A 20587-nucleotide genomic window follows, 5' to 3' on the forward strand; every position below is an offset into this window, starting at 1 on the left:
AGCTGCCTAATGGGAATACAAGCATTCACAGAATGGACACAGAGAGCAGACAACAGAGAGAGCAGTGGGGAGGGGAAGAGAAATAAAATAAATCTTAAAAAAAAAAGTGGCCTCAGAACTATCCCCACAAAGAGACTGGACTGTAATTTGGATCAGACTGTGGAGGAATCTACGCCCCAGCACATTGTCAAAAACAATGAAGAAATAAGTTAGCAATTAGTGAAGGTTAACCTAACACCTGGGGCTCATATCCATAAGGGCAAATCAGTCAAAAGCTTGACAGGGAGATGCAGGAGAGAGACAGTAAAAGAAAGCCTGACTAAAACCACTGCCACCCCAGGAGATGGGTTGGAGAATCAGGGTGACAAAGTGCATGCATATTCTAAGGAGCAACATCAGAAGTGGCACACTGCAAGGGAGAGCAGACAGATTTCACTAACCTAGTCCAGCCAAGTCACTGAACAAATAAACAGACAGCAATTACAATAAACCCCTGAACCTGGGATTAGTATTAGTATCCACAATTGCTACAATTGAAGTATACAGTTGGCAACAACAACAAAATTATGAGACATGCAAAGAAACAGGAAAATACAACTCATATGCATATTATTGAGATGTGACTATAATCAAGCTTTTTCATTTTTTTCATTAACAAGGAGGCCTTGGTCATGTCATTTAACCTATCCGTGCTCATTTATTCATCATTCATAACCCTGGAGAAACAATTGAGTTTGTATTTAGGATTAAGATAAAGGTGCCTGGACAGGATTTTTTTAGAGTAATGCCTTCATAATTTGTTTTTTTGTTGTTGTTGGTTTTTTTTAAAGATTTATTTTTATTTATTTAATTCCCCTCCCCTCCCCCGGTTGTCTGTTTTCTGTGTCTTTTTGCTGCGTCTTGTTTCTTTGTCCACTTCTGTTGTCGTCAGCGGCACGGGAAGTGTGGGCGGCGCCATTCCTGGGCAGGCGGCACTTTCTTTTCACGCTGGGCGGCTCTCCTCATGGGTGCACTCCTTGCGCGTGGGGCTCCCCTACGCGGGGGACACCCCTGGGCCTAACCACTGGGCCAAAGTCCGTTTCCCTTCATAATTTGTTAAGGTACTTTTTGTCTGTTATTTTTTGAAGTTGAAATAAGTATAAAAAAATAATTAAAAAAGAAAAAAATTTTAAGTAGATTCAGACAAGCACTTATTTAAGGCACTAGAGCAACCACTAAGAAAATAATTCAAAAATATAATTTAGAGAAGCGGAATTGGCCCAGTGGTTAGGGCATCCACCTACCACATGGGAGGTCCGTGGTTCAAAACCTGGGCCTCCTTGACCCGTGTGCAGCTGGCCCAAATGCAGTGCTGATGCGCGCAAGGAGTGCCCTGCCACACAGGGGTGGCCCCCGCATAGGGGAGCCCCACGCGCAAGGAGTGTGCCCCGTAAGGAGACCACCCAACGCGAAAGAATGCAGCCTGCCCTGGAGTGGTGCCACACACACACAGAGCTGATGCAACAAGATGACGCAGCAAAAAGAAATACAGATTCCTGTGCCGCTGATAAGGATAGAAGCAGTCACAGAAGAACACACAGAGAATGGACACAGAGAGCAGACAATTTGGGGGGTAGGGGGGAAGGGAAGAGAAATAAATCTTTAAATATATATATATAATTTTAAAATCACTGAAGGATTAAAATGTTACACTAGGGAAGTGGATGTGGCTCAATTGATAGAGCTTCTGCCTACCATATGGGAGGACCTGGGTTCAATCCCTGGGGCCTCCTAGTGAAAAGAAGAGGAGAAAGGTAGCCCGCTTGATGAGCCAGTGTCCTGTGCAAGTGAGTCATGCAGCAAGATGATGACGCATCAAAAGAGAGACAAGGGGAGAGTAAAGGTGAAGCACAGCAGAAAGCCGGAACTGAGATGGCACAATTGACAGGGAACCTCTCCCCATGAGAGGTCTCCAGGATCAAATCCCAGTGAATCCTAGAGGAGAGAAAATGAGAAGAGAAGACAGCACAGCAAAAACAGCAGGGCAGGAGGAAGGGAAGGGGGGGGAATAAATAAATAAATAAATCTTTTTTAAAAGTTACACTAGAAATATTCATTTGGTGCGAAAAAAAAAACAGTAAAGGGGTAACAGGAACAAAAAAGATGAGACATAGAAAACAAAACAGAAAATTGTAGCTGTTAATCCAACTCTATCAAAAATAACATAAAAAGTGAATGTGTTGGGAAGCAGACTTAGCCCAACGGATAGGGCATCCGCCTACCACATGCGAGATTCGCGGTTCAAACCCTGGGCCTCCTTGACCCGTGTGCAGCTGGCCCATGTGCAGTGCTGATGCACGCAAGGAGTGCCATGCCATGCAGGGGTGTCCCCCATGTAGAGGAGCCCCACGCGCAAGGAGCGCGCCCCATAAGGAGAGCGGCCCAGTGTGAGAGAAAGTGCAGCCTGCCCAAGAATGGTGCCGCACACACAGAGAGCTGACACAACAAGATGATGCAACAAAAAGAAACACAGATTCCCCATGCCACTGATAAGGATGGAAGCAGTCACAGAACACACAGCAAATGGACAGAGAGCAGACAACTGGGGAGGGGAGAGAAATAAATAATAAATCTAAAAAAAAAAAGTGAATGTGTTGAAGTGGGTGTAGTTCAGTGTTTGAGTATCTGCTTCACTTGTATGAAGTCCTAGGTTCAATCCCTGGTACCTCCTTTAAAAAAAAGTGAGTGGATTAAACATTCAAAAGGCAGAAACTGTCAGAGTGGTTTAAAAAAGAAGTTCCAACTATATGCTGTCTACAAGGGATGCACTTTTTTTAAAAAATATTTCATTTTTTATTTATTTCTCTCCCTTCCCCATCCCCACCTCCAGTTGTCTGCTCTCTGTGTCCATTTGCTGTGTGTTCTTCTGTGACCGTTTATATTCTTGGTGGTGGTACCGGGAATCTGTGTCTCTTTTTGTTGCATCATTTTGCTGCGTCAGCTCTCCGTGTGTGCAGCACCACTTCCGAGCAGGCTGCACTTTTTTCGCCCTGGGCAGCTTCCCTTGCAGGGCATGCTCCTTGTGCATGGGGCTCCCCTATGTGGGAGACACCCATGTGGCTCGGTTCTCCTTGCATGTATCAGCACTGCGCTTGGGCCAGCTCATCATATGGGTAAGGAGACCCGGGGTTTGAACCCTGGACCTCGCATACGGTTGGTGGACATTCTATCTGTTGAGGCCAAATCCGCTTCCCAAGAGATGCGCTTTAGATTCAAAGACACAAATGGGTTGTGAGTAAAAGAATGTGAAAAGTTATGTCATACAAACAACCACCATAAGTGAGCTGGAATGGCTATACTAATAATGGACCAAATAAATTTTAATACAAAAATGTTATTAGAAATAGAGGAATATTTTATAATAATAAAAATGTTAATTTACCTGGAAGATGTAACAATTATAAGTATATATATACTTAACAACTAACAACACAGGCCCAAGCACAGCAAACAAAAACTGGCAGCATTGAAGAGAGAAACTATTCAACAGAATTGGAGACTTCCACATTCCACTTTCAATATGGATAAAACAACTAGACAGTAGATCAACAAATATATAAAAGCCTTGACTAACAATATAAACTATACCTAAGAGACATCTATAGGACACTTCCCCTACCAATAACAGAATATACATTCTCCCATGCACAAGGAACATTCTCCCTGATTGACCATATTTTAGACCACAAAACAAGTTTTACTAAACTTAAAACATTGAAATCATACATGTTCTCTGACTGTAATGGAATGAAACCAGACATCAGTAAGAGAAGGAAATTTTGGATATTCGCAAATATGTAGATGTTAAACAAAACACTACTAAAAAGAAGAAATAAAATACTGTGAGATAGATAAAAATGAAAGTACAACACACCAAAACATATGGAGTGCAGTTAAAGCAGGGCTTAGAGGTTTTCCATCCATAGCTGTTGCATTAGTCAGCCAAAGGGGTGCTGATGCAAAGTACCAGAAATTTGTTGGCTTTTATAAAGGGTATTTATTTCGGGTAGAAGCTTACAGTCACATGGCCATAGAGAGTAAGTTACTTCCCTCACCAAACTCTGTTCTCCCTAATCTCTGGCCTAAAGGCCCAACCCTCTCAGAGCAATGAGTTGGCAAGCTAGCATTCCCTAATCTATGGGGGGCGGGGCCACCCCTCTCTGACCTATGGGGTGTTGACCTTACTCTCCCCAACCCTTGGGGAATGTGCTAGACTCTCTCAGTAGCCTGGGGTGGCAAAATTCTCCTTGAACACTGTGCTGGAACATCCACCTTCAAATGCTCTCCGTACACACAGGTGAGGTCCTTCTCTTGGCCCAAGGAGATGTCTTAATTCCAGATCTCAGCTTCCATGGTTTCCTCTTAAAGCTGTTTTCCCTTCTGTTTCTCCCCTGCATGTCCCTTTTAGTCCAGGCTGACAGTGATTTTGTTCATACAGCTTTCTCAAAAAGCTTGTTGGTTTAGCCTGTAGGAATCAGGGGTCCAAGCCATCAAACAGTAAGACTTTCCACAAGTCTTTCCCAGATAACTGCCTTTTCAATCCTGACTTAAAAATTCCATGGTTTAGTTAATTCCTCAAATGGGGAATTAGCATCTGGGGGCTTGATTTCCAGAGGCTTGGAATTTCCAGAATCAGTTTCTGTTTTCCTTGTGCCCAGCAATTCAGTTCTCAATTTATCTCTCTCATCTTGCATTTTGCTGTAAGCTGCAAAAAGAAGCCAAGCCACATTCTCCAAGTTTACTCTGGAAAGTTCTTCAGCTAAATGCCCAGGCTCACCATTTTCAAATTCTGCCTTCTATAAAACACCAGGAGTTAATCTTGCAAAGCTCTCTGCAACTTTGAAACACAGATCGCCTTTACTCCAATTTCCAATAATAGTTTCATCATTTACTTTTTTTTTAAGATTTATTTTTTAAATTTATTTCTCTCCCCTTCCCCCCCACCCCCAGCTGTCTGCTCTCTGTGTCCACTCGCTGTGTGTTCTTCTGTGTCCACTTGGATTCTTGTCAGTGGCATGGCAATCTGTTTCTTTTTGTTGTATCATCTTGCTGCATCAGCATTCCACGTTTGCGGCACCACTCCTGGGCAGGCTGCACTTTCTTTCGTGCTGGGTGGCTCTCCTTGTGGGGCACGCTCCTTGCGCGTGGGTCTCCCCTATGCGGGGGACACCCCCGCATGGCACAGCACTCCTTGGGCACATCAGCACTGCACGTGGGCCAGCTCATCACATGGATCAGGAGGTCCTGGGTTTGAACTCTGGACCTCCCATGTGGTAGGTGGATGCTCTATCTGTTGAGCCAAATTTGCTTCCCCATCATTTACTTCTAAGTACTCATAAGAAGTCTCTTTAGGGTCCATATTCCTACCAAAATTCTCCTCAAAGCACTCTAGGCCTTTTCTATCAAGCATCTCACAATTATTTCCTTCTAAGTCCTTATCAAAAGTCTCTTTAGCATTCATATTCCTACCAACAGTCTCTTCAAATAAACCTAGGCCTTTTCCATCAAGCATCTCACACTTCCTCCAAAAAATACCCCTTACCCATTTATAAAACTGTTTCAGCATTTTGGTAATTGCAAAAGTACCACCCCACTCTCTGGTATGAAATTCTGTATTAGTCAGCCAAAGGGGTGCTGATGCAAAGTACCAGACATTTGTTGGCTTTTTTAAAGGGTATTTATTTGGGATAGAAACTTACAGTCATAAGGCCATAGAGAGTAAATTATTTCCCTCACCCAAGTTTGTTGCCATGTGTTGGAGCAAGATGGCCACTGACATTCAGCCTTCTCTTCCTTTTAAGGTTCCATGGTCCCAGCTTCTTCTAATCTCAGCTGTAGGCTGCCATAAGGTTCAGATCTCTTCCTGGGGCTTGTCTCTTTCCAGGCTTACTCAACTGCTCTGCTCTCTCCACAAGGCCAGCTGTAAACTATCAAATGAATGGCTTGGCTCTTTCCCTGGGACTCCAGCATCAAAACTAAGCTCTCTTCTCTGCTGTGAAGTTTTCTGTGTGAATGTCTGCCCACCAAGGGGGCAGGGACTCAACATCCTACTGATGTGGCTGAATCTTAATTTAATCAAGTAAATGGGAAACCTCTGAATTTAATATAGTCGAAGGGTCTCACACCCAGAGGAACAGACCAGTTTACAAACATAATCAATATCTCATTTTTGGAATTTATAAATAATACCAAACTGCCACAACTGTAAACACCTATATGAAAAAAGAAGAAAGATATCCATAAAATAATGCTCTACCCAAATAAACTGGAAAAAAAGGAGGACAAAGTAAGCCAAATCAAAAAAGAAGGAAGGAATTAATAAAGATTAGTACAGAAATTAATGAAATGGAGGACAGAAAACGATAGAGAAAAATCAATCAACCAAAAAGCTGGTTCTTTGAAAAACTCAATAAAATTGACAAATTTTAGCTAGACTGATCAAGAAAGAAAGAAGACTCAAATTACTGAAATCAGGAATGAAAGAGGGAATATAACTATCAAACTTAAATAAGGGTTATAAGGGAATTTTATGAACTACATGCAAAGAAAAACTGACTCAAGAAAAAATAGAAAATATGAATAGACCTATAGCAAGTATACAAATTGAATTAGTAACTGAAAACTTTTTCACACACCACACAAAAAATAAGGCCCTTATGGCTTCACTGGTGAATCCTACCAAATATTTAAAGAAGAACTAATATTCTTCACAAACTTAAAAATAGCAGAAGAGGAGGAAACACTACTCAACTAATAATATGTTAATACTATGAGGCCAGAATTACCCTAATAACCCAAACACATCATAAGAAACAGACTGATAACCAAAATCTCTTATGAATATCACTGCAAAATTCCTCAACAAAATAGTAGCAAACTGAATCCAGCAACATGTAAAAAGGATTATGCACCATAAGTAGGTGAGATTTATCCAGGAATGCAAAGTTGGTTTATATCCCAAAATTAATCAATGTATGATTCCATATCAATAGAATAAAGGAAAAAAACGCATGAATATTTCAGTAAACACAGAAAAAGGATTTAACAAAACCAAACACCTTTTCATAATAAAACAATTAGCAAAACAGGAATAGAAGAGAACTTACTCAATCTGATAAAGGGCATCTACAGAAACCTACAGCAAACATTGTACTTAATAGGGAAAGACCAAGAGCTAACCACTTAAGATTGGAACCAAAGCAAAGATGTCTACTTTTACCTCTTCTATTGAACATAGTACTGGAGGTTCTAGTCAATGCAGCAGGCAACAAAAAGCATCTAGTCTGGCAAGAAAGATATAATTCGATCTGTATTTTTAAATGACAGATTCCTATGTATAGGAAATTCTAAGAAATCCACTAAAACAATATTAGAACTAATAAATGAGTTCAACAAGGTCACAGGATATAAGATCAATATACATGAAAATCAGTTGTATTTCTATACACTAGCAATTAATAATCCCAAAATTATATTAAGAAAATAATTCCATTTACAATAGTATCAAAAAGAATAACATTTAGGAATAAATATAACAAAATAAGTGCAATATTTATACTCTGAAAAACAATAAGATATCATTGAAAGAAATGAAAGAAGCCCTAAATAAATAGAAGATATCCCACATGTATGGATTAGCATACTTAGTATTATCAGCTGATAATACTCACAATCTGACCTACAGATGCAAAACAATCTATCAAAATCCCAGCTGGCTTTTTTGTGGAAATTGAGAGGTTGATCTTAAAATTCCTACAGAAATGAAACTAACCAAGAATGCCAAAGCAACCTTGAAAAAAAGAAAAAGTTGTAGGACTTATACTTGCCCATTTTAAACATTACTTTAATGCTGCAGTAATAAAGAAGTGTATTTCTGTCTAAAGATAGCCATATAAATCAATGGAATTGAATTGAGAGTCTAGAAATAAACTTATATTTGTAGTCATCTGATTTTCAACAAGGGTACAAGGCATTTAAATGAGGATAGAACAGTCTTTTCAATAAATGGTGTGTGGACAGTTGGGTAACTACCTGCAAAAAAATGAATTTGGACCACTTCCTTCCATGACACACAAAAATTAAGTAAAAATGGATCATATACCTAAATATAAGAGTTAAAACTATAAAACCTTTGGAAGAAAGAGAATCTTTGTGACCTTGGGTTAGACAAAGTGTTCTTAGATAAGACACCAAAAGCATAAGCAAAAACTAAAACAAAATAGATAAATTTGACTTCATCAAAATTAAACACTTTTTGGCTACGAATGATATCAAGAAAATGAAAAGATAATACATAGAAAAGGAGAAAATGGGAAGTGGATGTGGCTCAAGAAATTGGGTGGCCACCTACCACATGGGAGGTCCTGGGTTTGGTTCCCAGTGCCTCCTAAAGAAGGCAAGCAAGACAGTGACCTAACATGTCAGGCTGGTGTGGTGGCAACCTGATGCAATAATATGGCACCACAAGATGACACAATGAGGAAACACAATGAGAGATATAATAAGCAGGGAACAGAGGTGGCTCAAGTGATTACATGCCTCCCTCCCAAATGGGAGGTCCCAGGTTGGGTTCCCAGAGCCTCCTAATGAGAAGATGAGCACACACAACAACCACACACAGAGAGTAGACAGCGAGCACAAACAGCAAGTAGGGGAAGGAGAGAAATAAATAAATCTTTAAAAAAATAAAAGGAGAAAATATTTGCAAGTCATCTGATAAGGGACTCATATCCAGAATATATAAAGGACTACTACCGCTCAATAATAAGGAGACAAATAATCCAATTAAACAGGGCAAAAGATCTGAATAGACATTTCTTCAAAGAAGATATTCAAATGGCCAATAAAAATATCAAGAGTTGCTCATACTCATTACTTATTAGGGAAATACATATCAAAACTCCAATAAGATACCACTTTGCAAAACTAGGATAGCTATAATCAAAACGTCAGGCAAAAGCGAGTATTGTTGAGTACTTGGAGAAACTGGAAACCTCATATATTGCTAGTGGGAATGTAAAATGGTATAGTAGCTTTGGAAAACAAGATGTTAAACACATAGTTACCATGTGACCTAGCAATTCCATCTCTAAGTATATATATAAGAGAATTAAAAACATATGCTACTCAAAAACATGTTCATGAATGTTCATAACAAGTATTATTCATTACAAACAAAGTGAAAAATCCCCAAATGTCCATTAATGGGTGAATGGATAATGAAATGTGGTATATCCAGACAATAGAATAGTATAAGAAATGAAGTATTGATACATGCTGTAACATGAATGAACCTTGAAAACATTATACTAAGTGAAAGAAGCTAGGCACAAAAGGCCATGTATTGTGTGATTCCATTTCTTTGAAATGTCCAGAATAGGCAAATTCATGGAGACAGAATGAAAATTAGAGGTTGGCAGGGGCTGGGAGGAGAGAATGGTAGTGATTGCTAATGGATATGCATTTTATTTTTGGGGTGATGAAAATGTTCTGGCATTAGATAGTAGTAAAAGTTACACAACTTTGAGAGTATTATAAAAACTCTTCAACTATACACTTTGAATGGGTGAAATACGTGGTATGTGAATTGGGAGGTCAATCACGAAGGATCTTCAAAGTGCCAAGGAATAAGGATCCCCCAGAAAAGTTTTTCAAGCCTTACCTTTCACTTATCTATAAATTCTCACTTCCATATAAATTTCCTTTTATAGAGCATTATGTAATCTTTCAAACTTCCCACAAGCATACTAATTTTTCCAAGAATCAAATTGAATTCTCACCATCTTCATTTAGAGATAATGTATATCTCATAATTTACGGATCCATTTAATATGCCGACTCATGTCCCCAAGTATCAAAAACCTGATATAAGTCTTTCAATGTGAATTTTTATTTAAACATGTAATCCAAGTCTGAAGCAGGTGAAGAATGTCATACCAGGCTAAGTGTCACATAACTCAGATGAGTCAATTCCCCAAACCTATTTTATCGTAGTAAGAAAACTATTTACTTGACTATTCCAACTCTTTTAGCCTGTGTTGGTACCAAGACTGATTTACGGGCTACATAACTGCTGTGGAAGTTAGGCGACAGCGCCAAGACCAGAGGAAAGTCAGTGGCTGGACAGGTCCTTCTAATCCTTGGCTAACCGGTTTTGACAGAACACACGCCAATCAGAGTCTTTATTGGATTGATTTGATTGTTTAATTTATTGGATAAGTATTCATGGTGCATCTGTTCCACAAGAGGGACCAGGTACGAGGCCGCGAAGGAAGAAAAGTCTGTATTCCAACATATCTAGCTGAGTTTCCTTTTTTATTACATTAATCACATTTTTTACATATATTATAAATTAATTTCATAAAAGAGGCTATGCAGAGTACGAAACCAAATTACTCCCAAGAAAGGCACTATATAATATAGATGATTTATGCAATTGGGAGAATTCATCAAAGAACAAAGTCTAAATTGTGCTGAAGCGCAGCCATTTCCAGGGCCTTCTGATGCCCAAACTGGATTCAAGATTTCCTCATCCACCCCTCCCGGGGTGCATTCTCAAGACCGACTGGCCAGGGAGAAGTCACGACTCTCAACTAGCAAGGAATGTAAGTCCCAGAATCCCACGGGAACTCCAAATCCCAGAATCCCGCACAGCAAATCTACCCCGAGCCCCAAATCGGCCTGCCGAGGGCGCGACCAAGTTGAGGAATTGGGTTGAGATACCGCAGCATTTGCCCTCTACCGTTTTCCCTGTAGAGAAGAGTTTTTTTTACAGAACGATAACTGCTTAAACATCGTATCCTCTCAGTCACAATTCCGAGGAAAGGCCCCCTTCCGACGTCTTTGGTGTGATGGCCAACCCCTTTACTTTTCTCTCCCCCTTTTCCCTACCCTTCATGAAAATGGTTCGGCCGGCATTGAGGCTCCTTGAGTTGGCTGCACGGTTGCGCCCGCCCTCGCGGGGAATGTGGGCTTCGAAGCCAGAGAGGTGGGAGTGACGCAGGAGGGGAGGAGCGCGGGCCGGGGGGTGCGGTAGAGGCGGCGGCAGCGGCAGGCGGTGGGAGGAGCCGCGCGGTTCCGGCTACCCCGGCGAGGCCACCCTTGGGTCGGCACCGCGAGCCGGGATAGCAGATCGGCAGGCAGGTGGCCGCGGCTTACGGAAAGGCTCGGGCGGCGGAGTCCCAGCCGGCGCCCAGCGCGCCCTTCGCTCCCTCGGCCTCCGGCACTGAGGCGGGGGAGAAAGGAGATGCCGACCCAGAGGGACAGCAGCACCATGTCCCACCCGGTCGCAGGCGGTGGCGGCAGCGGAGACCATTCTCACCAGGTCCGGGTGAAAGCGTACTATCGCGGGTGAGTGGCGTGGAGCAGAAGTGGGGACGGCCGGGGAGGGGAAGGCCAGCGCAATTTGTCCTGGAGAAGGGGAGGCAGAGGGGCTTGGAGGTGTTGTAGGCGACTTGGCCCGGGTGGGTGGTCCCGGGGACTTGGGGTGGGTGACGGAGCGATCGGGGGCGGGGCATTAGGGCACCCCAGGTGTGGCGCAGGGTGCTCAGGGGTCAGGAGGTTGCGGGGGTGGGGGCTGGGGAGAGTAGGTTCCGAGGAAGGACCCTTTGGATTGAGTAGGTACACCTGGTGGGTGCCTGAGACTCTTCTATGGAAAGATTTGTAAGAGCTTTTACGTCATTAAGTCTGCAAGTGTTTGGGGTTAGAGTTGAGGGTTTCGAGTAGTGCGTCGGTTAACTGTTTGCTATGAGCTTGGAAGACAGGACTAGTTCAATTAGCTGACCCTTCCTTTCAATTACCAGCAGGCCTAAAGCCTCTGGTTCTCTAAGTCAGGTTTATCTTTATCGCCGGAGAAGAGTTCACGAAGTGTATCTGGGCTATAGTCAGGCTGCCAGTATTTTAGGCATGCGAGTTATTACTTAAGTAAAGTTGATGGGTTTTCAGAGATGTGCATTAGGTACTTTTGTCTCCTCAAAACTAGGTTGCACACGTATAAATAAAAATTTTGTGAACCCTTTGTCAGTGTTGCTTCAAGAACCATCCTATAGGGTAGATATTGCAAGGTGATGAGAGGACAAGCTAGGCACAAGTCATTATTTATGATCTTTATGCATATAACTACCTAAGTTATAACTCTCATTGTAACCAGAAATAATCCATCCCTAAGATCATTGTATTAAATCATATTCTTTATCAGTGACTTGATGTTTCCCTCCTTCCTTTTTTTTTTTTAATTGGAGGTAATTATTTAGGAGCTTTAGAAGGGTGAAAAGTGTGATGATAAAGGTTAGAGATAAAGGGTTAACAGAAAACCCAGCTGCTCTTGCCTATCTTACTGCTTATCCAGACAGAAGTAAATTGCTTAAAAAAAAAAAAACAAAACCTCTAGCACTTTAAGGTTTAAACTTCTGTACCTACTTTTACGTTCCTGAGAGGATCAGTGAAGATAGAAAAATCTCAAATTGCCTATGTTGTTTTGATTTTAAAGAAAATATAAGCCCCTCAACATCATAATTGACTTGATGTAAGGATTTACTAGTTTGCTGCAATAAAACCTCTGGCTTCTTTTACTTGGCTTGACTGTATTCAGGAGTAATTTACCAGAGTTGTATTGGATAATGTAATACCTGTGTTTTTACTAAAATTGGTCGGTACCAAGAAGTGCGTGGACATTTTTTAAACGTTTGTAGTTGTCACAGAAACTGTTTTGACTTGAGAATGGTCAGCCATGAACTTTTGCCCTGTGGGAAAAAAACTTTGCTTACCTTTATTGTGATACATGAGATTTCACTTTAGAATATGCTCTGTTTTATAAAGTTGACAGTTCATCAGTTATTAAGTGCAAAGAATGAAATATAGTACATACTCGAAATATAGTACATACTCTTTATAATTTTTTAATAAAAGGTTTCTATTGAAAGTTTTGAAAAACTAGATTAAAAATAATACATACATGCACATGGTAGAAAAATACAGATTGTCCAGAGATAGAAAATAAGAGTCTTCTGTCCCATCCCCCAGCCTCCAGAGGTAACCTCTGTTCACAGTGTATTTCTGCTGCTTTTGGAGGTTTTGCCATTTTTACTTTAAAAGTTATACTTCTGGGGAGCCAGTGTGGCTCAGTGATTGAGTTCTGGCCTCCCACAGTAGAGGTCCCAGTTTTAATTCCCAGTCCCAGTACCTAAAGAAAAAAAAAAGTTCTGTTTTAGGTAATAATTATTGATTCCCTCCCCTGAAAGATGAGAAATTGTGAGCACATTACCTTCTGCTTCCTCTCTTCCCAGTGCCTCTCAATTTTTTGTTGTTAAATTATAATTTATAGTTCTCTTGATTTCTTTTATGGCTTTAAATAATACAAATTTTGACTTAATAAATTTGGACGACTTGCAATGACTTCAGCTATGGAGGATAAAGAAATTAGCACTTCTTCCTTTTTTCTCATTCTTATTAGTTTGACATAAGTAAGTAGACCTAGTTACTAAATTAAAATCATTGTAAGCTTCTCATTTTGAAAAAATCAAATTCTGCTATAAGAATTAAGACCATTGCTCCAATTTTTTAAAGATGAGAAAAGTAGCCTTTTAAGTGCTAGACCAAAATTTCTCAACATTCAAGTTAACATTTCGTCTTTTAAAACCTGTGAATTTTTGCTATGAAAAGACAGAATCAATCCCTTGCCCTTTAGTGTTTTTTATCCAAGAAAGGCTTTCTAATCATGCTTTCATTTCAAGCATTTAAAGATAAAATCAGCAGTCTAAATTGTACCAATTTCTATGCTATGAAATTAGATCTAAGATTAGGTTTATTAACAGTAGTCTAAACTGAAAGTTGTGATCTTATATAGCTGCTCATTACGACAGATGAAACTAAAATGAGTCACCAACAGTATAGTTAATAAGCTAGAACACCTTTCTGATTTTAAAATAGAAAATCCTTCTCTTTCTAAAAATGTAAAGGCTATCTACATTTGAAAAGTTTTCTTTTCCTCAGATGTCTGAATGGTCATTGATAATCTTTTCCTTACCCTTTTCTAAGAGTATTTTTTTCCCAGTGGATATTAAATCTTGGAATAGCTGAAATAATTTTTTAGTAAGTTGCCCCCTCCTTTCAAAGATGTATATATAATGTTCTCCTTTTGTTAATTTTGGTCTTAGTGAAAATGTGATGGCTCCCTAGATAAAAGAAACATTAAATTTGATTTCTTGTAGTTTTTAAGCAGGAGGTTAATAGATTAATCAGATTGAGAATCTGATTTTTTTTTTAGGTACCAGGGGCTGGGGATTGAACCCAGGACCTTGTATGTGGGAAGCCAGCACTCAACCACTGAGCCACATCAGCTTCCCTGAATTGATTTTTTTTCCCTAGATTTTTTAAATTATTATTTTAAAACTTATTCTCCCCTCCCCCTACCTTGTTGTTTGTGCTTGCTGTCTCCTCTCTGTTTGTTGTGTGCTTGTCTTCTTTTAGGAGGCACTGAGAACTGAACCCAGGACCTCCCATTTGGGAAGGAGGTGCACAATCGCTTGAACCACCTCTGCTCCCTGCTCATCACATCAGCCTGTCTTACTTGTTGTCTTTAGGAGATACCGGGAACCAAACCAAACCCGGGACCTCCCATACGTGAGATGAATGCTCAGCTGCTTGAGCCACATCTGCTCCCGAGAATCGGATTTTATTGGAAACCATCTCAGGGTGCTTGTCTGACAGCTAATGTCCCCTCTCCTCCCATGGGAGCTTTTCAGTGAATGGCCTTTTTCAATCATTACCTAGTGGTGGTAGTTTGGAGGAAGACAAACAGGTTTTGTTGGTTAGTGATTGCCTTTTGTGCTTATCCTTATATAAAGTTATCTTGTTATTATGGGATGGAATTTAACAAGGAAATGCTTACATTACTCATTTCTTTACATTTACAAAAGCTTGTAAGACTGCTTTTTAAACCACTGTTGTTGAGCAGTTTTAAAAATCCAGAGGATCCCTTCTGTGCACATCTAGAAGTAAGAAGAGATTAACTCCTTGCATGTATGGAATGTATAGCTGGTTCTGTGAAGAAGTATGCAAGATTTTTCTTACTGTGAACAAGTCTTGGCAAGACTTGTTTTCAAAAGAGTTGTGTAATTATTTTAAGGATACTTTAGCAATGGTTCTGAGGAAGTAAAAATGAGTATCTTGAGTTGAGGGTTGGGGGGATGTTGATTGCCCGGAGAAGGCAGCAGCTCTGTACAGAATAATTCTCCCTAGAAGTTCTTAGTTCATAACTCCCACCCCCACCCACTGGTTTAATATAACTTCGATGTTAATTTTTATGGTTGAAACAAGACTAATTAAAACATGAATTTTTAAAATTCCAGTCATGCTTAGAATTTCACATATAATTAAAGAATGTTTAAACTCAATTTAACAAATGTTTATTGAATAGCTCTTATAATAAGTCAGACACATGGTGCCAGGTAGGCCCAGAGAATGTGGAGGTACATAATATAAGGCTCTACCCTTGAGAAACCAAGAGGGCTGCGAAGGGAAAGATTTTTTAAACAGTTATACAATAAAAGGTTAAATTTGATAAATGTGCATGTGTATGTAAGGTACCTGCAAGGGTGGATATTGGGAAGGAATGTAGGGTGAGGGATGCCTTCCTAGAGGATGAAATGTATGAGGCTTTTAAAGGGTAAACAGGAGTTTGTTGGATGCTGGTCTGTGAGGGCATTGAACAACTGCATGATGTATTTGGGCAGCTGAGATTCTTTTGATTGTTATTCCCATATTCGTTAGTCCATATTACTGGGACATAAAGTATGAAATGGGCACTGAGGAAAAGTGAGACTTGTTCACAGGGGCTATAATCTGAAGACACTTGATTATCATACTGCAGGCTTCAGACTTTTTCTCATTGGTGAAGGTTTTTTTTTTAAAGATTTATTTTATTTATTTCTCTCCCCTTCCCCCCACCCCAACCCCGGTTGTCTGTTCTCTGTGTCTATTTGCTGCTCTTTGTCCGCTTCTGTTGTTATCAGCAGCACGGGAATTTGTGTCTTGTTTTGTTGTGTCATCTTGCTGCATCAGCTCTCCATGTGTGCGGTGCCATTTTTGGGCAGGCTGCACTTTTTTCGCGCTGGGCGGCTCTCCTTACAGGGTGCACTCCTTGTGCATGGGACTCCCCTATGTGGGGGACAACCTTGCAAGGCACGACACGCCTTACGTGCATCAGTACCGCGCGTGGGCCAGTTCATCACATGGATCAGGAGGCCCTGGGTTTGAACCTTGGACCTCCCATTTGGTAGGCAGATGCCCTATCCATTGGGCCAAGTCCGCTTCCCTGCACCTCTGCTGATGTCATCCATGATATCATGAGGATGGTGGCCATTAATTAATATTGCAGCCCACAGACTATGCAGTCCCCGGAATCCCTTTATAGTTCCAGAGAGTTCTTTGGCAAAGATTAGTGCCACATCTATGGGACAATGTTAACAATCTCATCAGCAGTGATATTTCTAATGTGCTTAATGTTTTTCTGCTTCTTTCTGCCTGTGGATGATTCCTAAGAGGCAGAAGGTACCATCTCAATCTGGGCCTGTTCGTTTTGAATGGTTAGTTTTATCATAATCTTTAGAAACTTGCAGTTACCAGTTGCCTTGGTGATATCATTACCAACCATTTTTGGAGACAAATCCAGGGGGATGATCTGGGAGTCAGGTCAGACATGGTACCGACTTTCCCACTGGTGTACCTCAGGTACATGACTTTGATCTTTATTTTCAAACTTTGGCATCATGGGGGAGACAGTTGATATCGGATGAACCTGGATATGGTTTAACTTGAAGAAAGTTGCACCTTGGCCAGCCGTAAGCCAAAAGCTTAAGGTTCATTTCATTACATTTTTATTTCTAAATTTTTGTACATTTTTTTTCTACCAGATGAATTTTAGGAAATCTTTCTAGTTTCCAAAGCAGGGGAAACTATTGGCATCTTGATTTGGAGTTGAATTTAGAGATTAATTTGAATTTTATAATACTGAATCTTGCCTTCCAAGTATGTGAAATATATCTGTTTATCCAGTTCTTTCATGTTTTTCAGTAAGGTTTTATAATTTTCTCATAGGTCTTTCCTATTAGCTTGTTCCTAGATAGTTTATAATTTTGTTGTTTTTGTGAAGGGATGTGTTATATTCTCATAGACTTATTAAACAATCTATTTTTGTATGTTTATCTTGAACTGGCCACTTGATTAGTTCTAATAATTTCTTGTCAACTATCTTAGGTTTTATCGGTATATAATGTTATCTGCAAACACTTTGCCTATTTTCCATATATATCTTATTTATTTTTCTTAATCATTTGGCTAGGATTTTCCAGGCAGTGTTAAATGATGTTTTATCATGAAGAAGTATGATCAACAGTGAGAAACATTTCATAAATTATTCAAAGATACCCAGCCTCATTTTTTCATTTGAAGTATGTTAAAGAGCATAGAAAGTGTCTTTTTTTTTTATTAGGAACCTACTTGTTCCAGGAACTATGCTAAAAGTGTTTTACATATTTTACTTTTATTCAATCTTCACAATAGTCTTCAGAGTTAAATATCATTATCTCCATATTACAGATGCTAACATTGACAGTAAGCCACAATGCAATGATGGGTCTTACCCTTTAGGGAAATTTCTCGTTTCCATTTTACTATTTTGAATACTGCTGTTTTGCTTTATTGTTGAATTCAAATTTTTCAGTGGTTATTTTTGAGTCAATCTTCTATCTCCCTGATTATGAAAACATGGAATTACTTTTTCTCCTCAATTACTAGCAACAAATTAGCAGGATAATTCTATTGTGACATGTTGAGGATTATGATTTTCAGAAGTGTACTCTAGTCTTGGTTTAGAGATTTTCTAAATGCATCATATCTGATGTCTAGATGTCCCATTCCTGCTTGGCAAGTGAAAGGAAGTGCTTTAACCAGTAAGAGAGTGGAGATGTCATGCAAAATGTAACTCTTATCCAAAACACATTGTGGGGAAGTGGACTTGGCCCAATGGATAGGGCGTCCGTCTACCACATTGGAGGTCCATGGTTCAAACCCCAGGCCTCCTTGACCTGAGGCAGCTGGCCCATGCTCAGTGCTGATGCGCTCAAGGAGTGCCCTGCCATGCAGGGGTGTCCCCCGCATACAGGAGCCCCACGTGCAAGGAGTGTGCCCTGTAAGAAGAGCTGCCCAGCGCTAAAGAAGGTGCAGCCTGCCCAGGAATGGCGCTGCACACACGGAGAGCTGACACAACAAGATGATGCAATAAAAAGAAACACAGATTCCCAGTGCCGCTGATAAGGATGGAAGCTGTCACAGAAGAACATACAGCAAGTGGACGCAGAGAGCAGACAACGGGTGGGGGAGAAATAAATAAAAAATAAATCTTTAAAAAAAAACACATTGTGTACAGTGCAGTTTCTCCTCTGGGTAAGGTAGTTCACTGTAATTTTTCTGGCATTTACATTTTTTGATGAGTGATGGTGGATACTTTGGGAGTTGGCAGAGATTTTTTTGTGGTAGTGGTAATGGGGATATTTGAATTGGCAAGACTCAGAGGAACTAAAAGACAGTAGTTATTAGCAAAATAAAATTGTGTTTACCTGAGGTTTCTATGTAAAAAGCATGTAATTGGACTTCTTGCAGAAAGTGATCACTAAGTGAACATATACCAGATAAAACGCTATACTTTTATAGACAACTTGTAACCAGACCAACAAGCTTTGTTTCTGTGAAAAATGGTAATCACTTTGACATATAGAATACTGAACTGTAGTATTTAATATTTTTTTATTTCTAAATATGCTAAAAAGTAGCCATCCTTTTCCATGCTTGTTCCGTCTGTGTTATGGAATGTTATTAATGTTATTGAATGGTCCAGGGTAAATAGGACAAAGTTGGGTTTTCAGATACCTGGATTTATGTATTGAGAACCAGATTACCTTTAAAACTTTCTTTTATTTTGTTTGGCTTGTAAATAACTTTTCTCCAGCTTTTTTTTTTTTTTTTTGAGAAGTTTTAAACCAACAACAACAACAAAAAAAACAAAAAATACGATGGACGTCCATATATCCTTCACCTACCTTCACCAATTACTAGTACTTGCCCCATTTGTTTTAATCCCTTTAACTCTTTTTTTAAAATAAATATTCATCGTTTGGGCTGAATCATTTAAAAGTAAGTCATAGAATTCATGTCCCTTTATTCCTAAATAAGTAGGCATGAATCTCCTTAGGAGAACATTCTCTTATTCACCTATAATATCATTATCACTCTAAAAAATTTAACATGTGTATAATACTATTATCTAATACATAGTCCACTTTCAGATTTCACCATTTGTCCCAAAAATGTCCTTTAGAGCCATTCCCATCCTTAGCCCCTCTATCCAGGATTCAGTCAAGATCCTGCGTTGCACCTTGTTGTCATTTCCTTTAGTCTTCTTTTATCTACAGTTGCACTAATAATAGTAGCCATTAGCCATATATGTCTATATAAATTTAAATTAACTAAAATTTAATAAAACAAATTGACTACCTCAAATCATACTGGCCACATCTTACATACTCCATAGTTACATATAGTTAGTGGCTACCATATTGGACAGCACTCATCTAGAACATTTCCATCATTGTAGAACATCAGACAGTGCTAATTGAGAAAATTCTCCTCTTGTTTTTCTTTAACTTTGAAGGCACTGATGGGTCCAGACCAGTTGTTTTGAAGAATGTCCTCCAGTTTGGATTTGTCTTGTTGCCTCATTAGATTCAGATGAAATGTTTTGGAGATGAAAACTCCATTAGTGATATGGCTTTCTCAGTACACCACCTGAGGAGGCATGTGATGTGTCTTATTGTTGGTGATGTTAACATTGATTTCTTAGAAAATATGGTATTGGCCAGATTTTACATGCTATTCCTTATTGTTGTTATAATTAATAACTAAGCTGACAAGTGGTAGTTTGAGATTGTGTAAATATATTGTTTCCCCATAAACTTTTCAGCCATGGTTTTACCATCCATGGATAAATAATTCCTGTCTAAATCAATTGTCTCTTTGGTCATAGCTAACACAACTTTTTTTTTTCTTCCCCTGAATAAACTATTTTTAATTTAGGAGAAAAACATGTTGAGATAGCAGAAAGATTGAAAGTGGTTCTTTTCAGATTTATTTTTAAAAGCAGTTAGTCCTAAGGAAAAACTTTAGGTTTTATATTTTAGAACCCAAGAACATATGCTTAAAACAGTTTGTTTTCTAAAGTACAATAGAACTTCGGCAAAGTTGAAAACTACTTTTTTTCTTTTTAAAAAAAATTAGCTAAAACTGTTGTAGCAGTTTGATATGGTTATGAATTCCAAAAATAGTTATTGGATTATGTTTGTAATCTGGTCTGCACCTTAGCATGATTAAGTTATGATTAGGGCTTTGATTGGGCCTCGTCATTTTGCCATTGAGTCCCCACCCATTGGTGGATGGAGACTCAGATAAAAGGCATGGCAAAGGACAGAGTTGAGGGTTTTTGATGTTGGAGTTTTTT

The 20587-nt window shown here is 39.5% G+C and overlaps 1 protein-coding gene across 2 annotated transcripts in view; it reads left to right on the top strand.

Annotated features, from left to right (window-relative positions):
* The first annotated feature begins 10947 nt into the window (after nucleotides 1-10947).
* Nucleotides 10948-20587, top strand: part of PRKCI (protein kinase C iota) — a 58183-nt gene continuing 48543 nt past the window's right edge. The window contains exon 1 of one of the 2 annotated variants that reach the window (XM_058295263.1): nucleotides 10948-11388. In XM_058295263.1, the coding sequence (XP_058151246.1) occupies nucleotides 11285-11388 (104 nt within the window). In that variant the 5' untranslated portion in view covers nucleotides 10948-11284. The remainder of the gene's footprint in view (nucleotides 11389-20587) is intronic. The other variant, XM_058295264.2, reaches the window with a different exon arrangement.

The sequence above is a fragment of the Dasypus novemcinctus genome, chromosome 4 (genome assembly GCF_030445035.2).
Source record: "Dasypus novemcinctus isolate mDasNov1 chromosome 4, mDasNov1.1.hap2, whole genome shotgun sequence".
In the NCBI taxonomy this organism is placed as follows: Eukaryota; Metazoa; Chordata; class Mammalia; order Cingulata; family Dasypodidae; genus Dasypus; species Dasypus novemcinctus.